This window comes from Athene noctua, chromosome 31, assembly GCF_965140245.1.
Source record: "Athene noctua chromosome 31, bAthNoc1.hap1.1, whole genome shotgun sequence".
NCBI lineage: Eukaryota > Metazoa > Chordata > Aves > Strigiformes > Strigidae > Athene > Athene noctua.
In genome coordinates this window covers 1,053,686-1,064,685 of record NC_134067.1, presented here as the reverse complement: position 1 = coordinate 1,064,685, position 11,000 = coordinate 1,053,686, and the positions used below count along the sequence as shown (strand labels likewise).

Sequence of the window (11,000 nt, the reverse complement as noted above, 5' to 3'; positions counted from 1 at the left end):
TCCAACTTTCGTTTTCTGTGAAAGCCAACCCAGGGGACGCCTGGCTCGAAGCCCTGAGGGGGTTCAGGCACTGAAAAGAATTTTCCTGGAGAAGGAATGAAGGAAAGAAGTGCTTCCAAAAATGAGGATTTTCGCCACACTTATTAAGTTTCGTGCGTTAAAAACTTAAGAAGTGATCACCAAATACGCCGAGGAAAAAACGCTGAAGAATTCCCACCAAACAAAAGAAAAAATCTAAATTTAGGTGCTCACCTCAGAGAACACCGCTTGCTATTTCAGAATGAAGCCTCCTGGGGCAGGTGTCAGCCTTGTCTGAGGAGAGCAGAGTGTGTTTTTTTAACCGATTCTTCTAAAAATCAAAGGAAAGAGGCTGTGACATGTAGGGAGGGGCTGCCCAAGTACATCAGCCCCTCCAAAGCTCCTGAATGAGCAGATTTTTTTTTTTTTTTTTTTTTTCTAGGAAAATAGAATTATGAAACACAAGTGTTTCCTTCCCCCCCAGGATGAGATGACGTGTCTTCCCCACTGTATAAATCAGGGCAATATCAAAAGAAAAAACATCAGAAATGTCACAAGGGGAAAGTGCTGTCAGCACCTCCGTTAAATGGGATTTTGCTGAGGGGATGGAGTTGGAGAAGCAAGAGAAAAGGAAAACACCTAGACGAGGTATTGGGGTGAGGGAGAAGCTTTGGGGATCCAGAGGTGTGAAAACTGGAGGGTTTCACCTCTTTAAACCGGTCTTACTCCGAAGTTAAAGCTGAATTTTGATGTCTGGTTCCTCCACTGGGTCATAACCTAGAAAAAGAGGTTTGAGCGTGGAGAACAGGGTGGTGGAGCCCCTCGAGAGGTTGTTTTGGGGGGAATCTCTCCTCGCTGTGCTCTTCTTTAAGAAAATATCCATTGGGGTGGGAGTTACTTGGCCTGACCCCGTTTCACCCCTGGCGATGCTGCCCATCCCAGCCTCGTCTCCGGAGAGAGCCGTCGTGCTGCTGTACGTGCTCCTGGCCCTCACCTTCGTGATCTTCACCGCTCTCACCGTCGTCAGTCTCCAGAGAGGTAAATAATGGTTGGACCAGGTGATCTTCAAAATATTTTCCAACCTAGATGATTCTGTGAAATGCGCCGCGCTCTCCTTGTTCCGATCGCCAAGCGCTTGGGGGGGGTTGGTGTATGATTTGGGTGAAAACCCCACTGGATGGAGCAAAACATGGCTCCAAGTTAGGATTGAAGAGCTCTCCGGGGCCGGATCCGGAGTGAAGGCGAGCGTTCTTTTCCTCTCCTCCAGTATCCGCGGCGTGGGAAGCGTTGGAACAAGCCCGGATGCGGAGCGAGAGCAGCCACACGACGGCGTGGCACAACCTCTCGGAGGTCCAGCTCACCCTCGGTACAACATCTCACCCCAAAATGCTCCCTGGAACCTGCTACACCCTCGATACCTACGGGGGTTTCCCCCCCTCCAGCACTTCCCGGGGTGCTTTTTCCACCAAAACAACGAACTAAAGACGCTTCCCGTCAGAACAGAGATGGTCAGGGCTTGTTCTGAGCTTTCTCCTCTTATTTTTTTCTTAGATAAACAGCTCTCTGGTGGGATCAAGGGAATTCACAGCCAACTTCTGAACGGTACGCCAAGGAAAAGGCGGTTTGGGGGGAAATTCGGGCAGAGTTCTGAATACTGAGTGCAGGCAGCAGTGAGAGAGGGTCAAAAGCAGAGTTTTTCCTCCTTCTAGTATCACAAGAAGTGGAGAACGTGCAGCGGAAGGTGACACAGTGCAAAACGGAGTGCGGGAAGGAGCTGTTGGATCGCCTCCGCACCCTGGGTAAGAGCCTGATTTTGATGGGAAATCATTCAATTCAGTCCTTCTCCTCGATTTCAAAACACACGGTATCGGGTAGATGCTCCGACGATCCCTAAAATGTGCACCGCGTGTGGCCAATCTTAATGAGCTTGAGATATCGATGGGTATAACATTAAAGAGAAAACTCTTTGCTCGGCATGTTGATAAACACCATTAAAAATCTCATTTAAACGAAAGGGCTTTGAGGTTTTACAACCTGAATTTTAATAAACGGTAACCCGCACCAGGAAAACACCCCGCGAAAGCCACGGTGTAAATTGGGATGGAAAGGAAAAGGGGAAGGGAGACAAAACCGGGTGGGGTTCTTTGAGGTCTTTGCGGCAGCTGAATTATCTTTTGGTCTCTCCCCGGCAGAGCAAAGGGACGTGTTGGGGCCGGTGCAGCGGCAGCTGGCGGAGGTGAAGCAGGCGCAGAGCCACGCGTCCGCGCTCCTGAACACGGCGCTGGAGCAGATGCGAGGCCTTTCAGGTGAGGGGTAACGGCCAGGCTGAGCCCGCGGGCGTCCCTCTGAGCTCAACGCACGCTCTCCTTTTTATTTTTCACTGTTTTCCCTCAGATATTCTCTGCTTGAAGTGTCCCGCCGGCTGGGAGCAGTTTGCCAAAACCTGCTACTACTTCTCCTCCAACACCAAAACCTGGCTGGGGGCTAAAGAATTCTGCGCCAACTACAACGCCCATCTGGCCGTTGTCAACAGCGAGCAGGAAAATGTAAGATGAGAAATCCTGTAAAAAGCAGGAAAAAACCCAAGATTTCACGAGTTTAGAGGAATATTAGGCTCCAGTTCCACAAATGGAACGCTGAAGGTTAAGCATGGGAGGCTCGACTGCCTGCAGAGGGGGGAAAATGCAGCCAGTTGAGGTTCTGATGTGATTTGGCCAAATTGCGTGAATCTGTCGCCAAAATGATTGACGGGATTTAATGGTTTTTTTTGGGGAAAAGCTGGGGGGAGCCACCGCTCCTCCAGGGTCCGTGTGACCCCGAGGGAATCCTGAGGTACGAGAGGTGCTCACCTGAGTTTGGGGTGGATGTGCCACGGCTCCACGGTGATGCCTCCTCATGATCATTTAGGAATGGTAGAATGACAGTTTTTTAGAGATTACAGATTTTTTTTTTCAGAAATTCCAGAAGTTATTTAGAGATTACAGAAGCTTTTTAGATGTTACGGCAGTTATTTAGAAATTACAGAAGTTTTTTGGTAATTACAGCAGTTATTTAGAGATTACAGAAGTTTTTTAGGAATTAAAATTTTGAGTTATTTAGAGATTACAGAAGTTTTTTAGGAATTACAGATTCTGTTAGAAATTACAGAAGTTTTTTAGAGATTACAGGGTTTTTTTAGAAATTACAGAAGTTTTTTAGAAATTACAACAGTTATTTAGAGATTACAGAAGTTTTTTAGGAATTACAGATTTTTTTTAGAAATTACAGAAGTTTTTTAGAAATTACAGCAGTTATTTAGAGATTACAGAAGTTTTTCAGGAATTATAGATTTGTTTTAGAAATTACAGAAGTTTTTTAGGAATTACAGATTTTTTAAAAAAAAATACAGAATCTTTTTAGAGATTACAGATTATTTTTTTTTTAGGAATTACAGAAATTTTTTAGGAATGACAAGAGTTATTTAGAGATTACAGAATTTTTTTAGCGATTACAGATTTTTTTTTTTTAGAAATTACAGCAGTTTTTTAGGAATTACAGATGTTTGTAGAAATTACAGAAATTTTTTTGGAATTACAGATTTTTTTTTTAGAAATTACAGCAGTTTTTTAGGAATTACGGAAGTTTTTTAGGAATGACAAGAGTTATTGAGAGATTACAGAATTTTTTTAGCGGTTACAGATTATTTTTTTTTTAGAAATTACAGAAGTTTTTTTAGAAATTACAGCAGTTTTTTAGGAATTACAGATGTTTGTAGAAATTACAGAAGTTTTTTTTGAATTACAGATTTTTTTTTAGAAATTACAGAAGTTTTTTAGGAATTACAGAATTTTTAAGAAAAATTACAGAAATTATAGAATGAATTACAGAAATATAACCCAAAGTATGCACAATTTAGCACTCCTAACCCAATTTAGACGATCCCTACCGCCCATTCAGGAGAGTGTTTTCACCGACAAAAGCACATGGAGTCTGGAAAAAGCTTCTTTCACCAGGTATTAGAAATTTCAGCACTTTTTTTCCATTTCTGGTGGGAAATGTTGCAGTTTTTGTCACACTTGTGACACGTCACAGCTGTCCTCTGCGAGGGACAGGCTCCCTGACGGCCAGCGCTGCCCTTGGCACCACTGAATCCCTTTGCTGTCGCCTTCCACTTCCCCTCGTGATGCTTCTTCTTTTCTTTTTTTTTTTTTTTTTCCCCACTATTTGCAGAAATTTCTGGCAAATCACGTCATGGACAACCGGGTGTTCTGGCTGGGCCTGACCGACATGCACACAGAAGGCAGCTGGCAGTGGGTGGACAGCCGCTCCCTCTCTCTGTCGTACGTTTTTAGCCTCATTGGGTGGTAAATTGCTCCAAAAAATCACCTCTGTTCTCCCTTGGCCCCCCCTTTTTTTTTTTTTTCCTCAAAAAAAAAAAAGGCACCACACCCTCATTAGCGCACCCACCTGCTCTGGTTTAGTGTTTAAAAAGCACAGAAATAAGTTCCATGCTGCCACGGCGGTGGGAAAGGTAAGAGGAGCCGCCCTGCTGCAGATTTGCCTTTTTCCCCCAAAATTTATTGTGGTTTTGAGGCTGAAAACCCGGGTGGGAACACGCAAGGAGCTGCAGCACCTGCTTGGCTGAGTCGGTTTCCGATCAAAACTCCTCAATCAATCTCCTCATTCTTGGGATTTTGGGGAAAACACTGCGCCTGAAGCGGAGCCATTTTCCTGGGTTAAATGAGGGGCAAACGGGAAAATCACGGAAATTGCGTTGCTGCGTTAAATGGGGGGGGAAGGTTTTTTTGGGGGGGGCTGTTGCCCTCCCTGGGAGATGCTGCAGTGTGGGTGTGCTCTCTGCCTGACTCTTCCCCTACTTTAAAAAAAAAAAACCCAAAAACCGAACAAGTTCCCAAACAGAGAGCTTTCCACCCAAATTTCTATGCTCCCCCCTCACAGATTTTGGAACACGGGTGAACCCAACAACGCGGGCCAGCACGGCGAGGACTGTGCCAGCATCTACGCCAACGGCCGCTGGAACGACGCGATATGTTCCACCGCGGAGCGCTGGATCTGTGAGCGCAGCTGCTAGTGCCTCCCCTCACCGGGGCAGAAAACCAGTCCAAAAAATTCATCAAAACCAAACACGGGGTGAAAACACGAGGGGCTGGGGAAAAAAAAAAAGGTGTCAAAAAAATGGGTACTCTACATCCCAAAACCAAAGTGAGCTGACTGAGGCGGGCACAGCGCCGTGGCGGAAGGGGTTTGAGGGGGTCACTCTTTGTGGGGAGGCGGTTCTTGGAGATTTTTGGGGTGTTTTTTAACATTTTGTGAGCTGTTTTGGCTGACCAGACGTAAGGCTTTCTGGTTAATCAAGGGGGGGGGGGAAAAAAAAAAATAAAGTGCTTCGGTTGTGATTTGAACCAAAACTCACGCAATTCGAGGCGACGCGGTGCTGAGGAGGGTTGGCGCGCACCTTTTTTTCCCAGGGTTTAGGTAAAAAAACTACAAAAAAAGGGAAGAAAGACCGGTGAAGACGAGGCGCGAGAGTGTTTTCAGGGTGTGTATGCAAATCCTCAGCTCGTGGCTGCTGAAGCACGACGCTTGTTTTGCCGAAAAAGGGCCGTGCTGTCGGATTCACCCCCCCGGCACGGGCGGCAGCTCTGCTGGAATATTTGTGATTTTGCCAGCGCGGTGTTTAACACCTGTAGGTGCCACTGTGTTGGTTTTATCTATAATTCCTAAAAAAAAAAACCCAAATCCATGTGGGAGCCGCCTTCAAATTCCCACTGACGGCAAAGCTCTTGCAGCGTCACCGTTCCTCTCCCAAACCCAAACCCGTCGTTCTCAAATTCACCGAATCCCATGATCCACCAAAAAGGTGGAATATTTATTTTTTTTTTTGCACGGGGAAGAGCTTAGCCTCACCCTCATTTCGCCGCCCATTTGCATGTCACCGCCACCCCGGCGAGGAGAAGGAACCGAAACCTCAGGGCCAAACTGCTGGCCAAAATGGGGTGCCGGAGGCGGCGAGGGGTGTGCCGGGGTGCGTGCCGAGGGGTTTAGCTCCCCGCCGGGCGCCTGCGCGGCTCCTCTCCCCGGCAAAGCATGGCCCAACAGGAGACCTATGGCAACTGGTTGGGTCCCCCACCAGCCCCCAGCAAGCGGCTGGTGAGACAAGCAGGTAAAATTGGGGCGATCCACCCTTTCCGTGTCCTTGGCGTGTCCTTAGCGTGTCCTTGCCGTGTGTCGTTGCGGTTGGTGGGTGTCTCGGTGAAGCGTGGCGTTGTCTGAATATGCCGGTGGGGCATCGGTCTTGTATGGAGCCGGGAAAAACATCTTTGGGGTGCTCGAAGTCGTATGGGTCCCGCTCTGTGCTTCACAACCCCTAAATCTCCAATTTTGGCCCCAATTTCATCTATAAACTCCACCTGGGCCTTATAAAAGCATCGGCAACTCCCTCACCAGCACCAGCAGGGTTGGAGGAAGTGCTAGTGGTGGTTTTGAGGATCCTCCTCTCATCTTCAATGTTCTTTTAATTTCCTTTTTTTTTTTTTTTTTTTTTTTTTTTTGGGGAGGAATTTACTCCGTTGCTGGGAAAATGACACCTATGGGTGACTTCAGACCGGGTAAGTCATCATTTTTTCACCTTTTCAGGCTTTTTTTGCAGCATGGATGGAAAGCGGAACTCCCCAAGGTGCCTCCCCAAGGCCAAACTGGGCTTTATTTTCAGCTCGGTTGGTCAAACATGTCTCGCTATACACAGCGTTTCTCTCTGAATTTGGTTCCTTCTGTCAAACAAGATCAAATAGCTCCAAAAATATCCTGAAAGGCCACACTGGGGGGATGGAGAGGGAGTTTATCGCTTCAACCTCACACTGGGAGCCGTCGTTGGCACCTTCACAGGATCAAATTCATCCCCTTCCACTGCAGAGAGCTTCAAACTTCAGCAGAATTGCTCAGATTTGCAGCCGAGGGGACAACCCGGCTCTGAAAGAGCGGAGCGAGGTTGTAAAACTCCATAAAAATGATAAAATCAATATATATTGGGAAAAAGGTGTAAAATAAACCTCGTCGGAGATGCTGCGGATTTACCAAAGGGGGAGGGAAATCGCATTTTTCACGCTTTCTGAAGGACTGAGCCGATTGTTAACGGCTGGGATTCCCGGTTAGTGTAAAACCCTGATTTTTTTAACCCGTTTTTCCTCCTGTTTAGCATCTCCAGACAGCTTCGAGGATGATTATGATGACGTGTCCCTGTCGGAGTCGGATCGTGGCCACAAGCCGACAGCGATCAGTGAAGATCTGCAGAGCCAGAGGAGCAAAGGAGGCACAGGTAGCACCCACCTCCTCTCCCTCCATCGCCTGTGTGGTTGAGGACTCCATGGGGCAGGATTTAGCCCTAAAATGCCCCAAAACCATCCCTTAGTGTCTATTTCTTTCCTCCCAACAGGGGTTTACATCCTGGCGGGGAATCCAACATCTCCAAGTCCTCACCAAAAGGGTGAGTTGCTCTCAACCGATGCCACTATCCCACAGCAGAGGTTTTGGCCGGATCTGGACCCAGAAAACTGGGATTCCTCCCCAATTTCTCCCCCGTGATTCTCTGCAGGTGACCCGGAGCCTAGAGGTGACAGGGGACAGAGCCGCAGGGCGACGTCGGTGGCCATCCTCTACATCCTGGTAGCGCTGAGCTTCGTCGCGTGGGTGTTGCTCTTCGCGTTGGCCGCGGTGAAACGTGAGTGTCCCCAGAAGGGTCCTCGCTGGGCTGGGAAGTAGCTGGTTTGGTTAAAACACCCCCAAAAAAGCATTTTCAGTGTTAGAAATAACACAGGGTTTGTGCCATGTGATGCTATAAGCGTCCGTCCATGTGGAAACGGCGGCTAAAGCCTCTCTGTCATCACAATTTGGTTTTAATTCCACTTCAGTATGTGAAGTTTAGGGTTTTATCACCAAATTTTCCCCCAGGGGGCTACATCGGGGTGCAGCCTGCACCAGCAGTGCTCCCCATTTGCTACAGGGTGTAAATCCAGAGTAAATCCACTCTGGAATTCCCAAGTCAGCGCTCCCCCCCCCCCCCAAAAAAAAAAAAAGAGCCATAAATTGGCCAAATTTAGAATCTTCTCTAGAATTCTCCACTCAGCCCAAAAAACACATGAAATGGCCAAATTTAGATGCTGCCTGAAATTCCTTGGTATGATCCAGCTGTGGGTTTGTTTTTTTTTTTCATTTTTGTTGCAGAGATGGAAATCATGGCGGAGTTAAAGCTCTTGAGGTCAAACTACTCAGAGAATCAAGCCAAGGGTAGGTCCTCGGACTCAGCCCCGTGTTGGGATTTCACGGCGGTCGTGAGATTTTTTTCATGTTTGCCTCTTTTTTGGCACCCGTTTTGCCTTTTGGTGTAAATTATGGAAAAAATCGAATTGTCTGAGTGGCTCCTGGTTCTGCTCCATATCTTAGTGAAGCAACGCTGACTCCAGCTGATGTGTTTCTGATTTCCACCGAGAGTTACGCTGGGGTAATGGTGTAGATCAGACACTGACTGAGCTCATGCCCCAGTTCTGAAGGAATTAGCCCCAAAATGGTGCAAATAGGAGCAAATCGGCTCTTGGGATATCACAGGGTTTATCCTGATTAGGATCCTACTGGGAGCAAAATCCACCCCCTTATCTCTGTTACGGGTTATGGGAAGGGAAGGACGTAAAACCTACGGAAAATTCTGCAAAAGTCAAATATAATGGGCCAAATCCTTAATCACCACCAAATGAGTGATTGATTAAATTATATTATGGGTGATACTGCAGCAAAATGTCACCCAAAGAGAAAAAAAATACATGCAGCAAAGCCGGTGGCCAGCAAAGTAAGAGCTTTACAGCCCTATTTCAGATTTCTATGTATGGAAAAGTAATAAATCCTGGGGGAAAGAGCTCAAGGTTTGGGGAAACCAAAATGGGGAAGCGGGGAAAAAGTGGGGGGACACAGGGCTGGCAGCAGTTGCTCACCCCACTGCGCTCCCCAGTGCGGCAGGAGCTGTCGGAGACGCAACGGGAACAGATGCGGATGCGGAGCGGGATGCACAAATACTACGAGGAGCTGCAGGACATCACAGGTAAAGCCACGGTCTCCATTTTGATGGTCTCTCATCGTTGTGGGGCAGGAAAGAAACCTCCTGGTTTTCCCCCAGAAAGAACCCAGTGGTCTTAAAGGTGGGAAGTTTGGGTGATTTATGCCAATTTTGAGATGTCACCCCATCAGGGAAGCCGTGGAGATTTCCTCAGACGAGAAAAAAAAATATTTTTGCCTGAGTTTAGTGGGGGGGTTTCTGGTCCTTCCAGCACTGATCTGCAGATCCGTCCTGGACACCAAGAAGTGCTCGGCGGGCTGGAAGGTCTTTGAGAAAAGCTGCTACTCCTTCTCGACGGAGACAATGAGCTGGGTGGACGCGAAGGAGATCTGCGCCGACCAAGGCGCTCACCTGGTCATCGTCAACTCAGAGATGGAGCAGGTCAGTTGGCCGCTTGTGAGTGAAAAATAACCACTTTCTTGGCTTACACAGTGCCCAAAATACCCATTTTCTTAGAGAATTCCTGCTCTGGCCAACACAGGAACTCTAAACCCTTTTTTTTTTTTTTTTTTTTTTTTGATCGAATCAACCAAGATTGGCCATCAGGCTCCGAGTTATTTGAAGGTGGAGGGAAGCACCAACGGTCAAGTTCAGTCAACTACAATTTCCCGGTTTTAGGGAAAAGTGCTAAAAACTGAGCAAAAATGTCAACATCTCCTTTTCAGAGTGCTGTATATGCACTTTAACGCACTCAAATTGTTCACTATTTACCAAAAAACACTGCTTGGATATCGTGGCCATAACCTCACCTTAATCGCCCTAAGCCTTGAGTTGTTCCGTAGTCCACTGGAATGATTTTTTTGGGGCTGTTTTAACCAATTTTCTAGAATTTCCTGAAGGACAGTATTAACAACAGCGGCACATACTGGCTGGGAGTGACGGATCAGCTGGAGGAAGGCACCTGGGTCTGGACTAATGGCGAACGTACAAGTATAAGGTAAAAATTCCCTCTGAGGATTCCCCAAACCCAGAAAATAATCAGAAAATAAATGAGAAAAGGTGACGTTGACCCAGCAAAACTTTGGTTTTTGTTAGTTTTACTTAAGTCAAAGGATTTACATTGCAAAAATGGTATTACCGTGTTTTCTTTCTGGTGGTTAAAAAAAAAAAAAAAAGGAGATTTTTAGTGGTTTCCTTCCCTTGAAAAACCAATTTTACCTCTTCCTGAGAGAGGTTCGCTGCTGTGCAGCGTTTTTAAATTTCTTTATTATTTTCTATTTTCCTTTTTCTCCTTTTCTTCCTCCTTTCTCCAGCTACTGGAACACGTGGAAGGAGAACAAAGACAGGGACCAGAAAGACTGTGGCAGCATCGGGCCCGACGGCATCTGGAACGACGACAGATGCTCCCACTTCAACCACTGGATTTGCGAAAAGTCCTGGAATTGCTGACTTCAGCCTTATTTTTTCCCATTTCCAGACAATTATCAATGTGCCTGTAAAAAAAAAAAAAAAAAAAAAAGTACATTTTAAACTTCCCGTTCGAGAACTGGATGAACTCACGTAGCTTCAAGGGGATCTGGAGGCTCCACACTCCCATTTTTTTGTTTATAAACGATGTGAAAATCCCTAAAAAAAGTCTAAAAAAAAATCCCTGTGACACCTCACCTTGCAAGCCTGACCCACAAACCGTGAAAAAAAAAGGTATTTTAAGTTAAAATAACTACTGTAAAATGGTTAAAACCCCACTCACCAGCGCAAAACCCGTCCTGTTTCTCAGCGTCACTGAATTTCTCCTTTTTCCCCCCAGCTCTGCTGCCACATTGTGGTTTCTGCTTAACTCTCAGAAAAGACAATTTCAGTAAAATCCTGTTTTCTTCCCGTTTTCCAAAGACTTTTTTCCATATTTATCCTTCCCTCCTGCAGGGTGCCAGCCCCCAAC

The 11,000-nt window shown here is 46.6% G+C and overlaps 2 protein-coding genes across 2 annotated transcripts; both read left to right on the top strand.

Moving 5' to 3' along the window:
- The first annotated feature begins 581 nt into the window (after positions 1 to 581).
- On the top strand, positions 582 to 5,265 carry LOC141972250 (C-type lectin domain family 17, member A-like). The gene is made up of 9 exons (XM_074930124.1): positions 582 to 666; positions 961 to 1,056; positions 1,286 to 1,384; positions 1,570 to 1,620; positions 1,728 to 1,817; positions 2,211 to 2,324; positions 2,413 to 2,564; positions 4,228 to 4,337; positions 4,957 to 5,265. Exons 1-9 carry the CDS (start codon positions 624 to 626, stop codon positions 5,087 to 5,089), a joined length of 888 nt encoding a protein of 295 aa, XP_074786225.1. The 5' UTR covers positions 582 to 623; the 3' UTR covers positions 5,090 to 5,265.
- Positions 5,266 to 6,024: 759 nt separating this feature from the next.
- LOC141972245 (C-type lectin domain family 4 member G-like) lies at positions 6,025 to 11,000 on the top strand. The gene is made up of 10 exons (XM_074930115.1): positions 6,025 to 6,181; positions 6,576 to 6,626; positions 7,214 to 7,333; positions 7,451 to 7,501; positions 7,610 to 7,735; positions 8,239 to 8,301; positions 9,017 to 9,106; positions 9,333 to 9,502; positions 9,949 to 10,058; positions 10,375 to 11,000. Exons 1-10 carry the CDS (start codon positions 6,106 to 6,108, stop codon positions 10,508 to 10,510), a joined length of 993 nt encoding a protein of 330 aa, XP_074786216.1. The 5' UTR covers positions 6,025 to 6,105; the 3' UTR covers positions 10,511 to 11,000.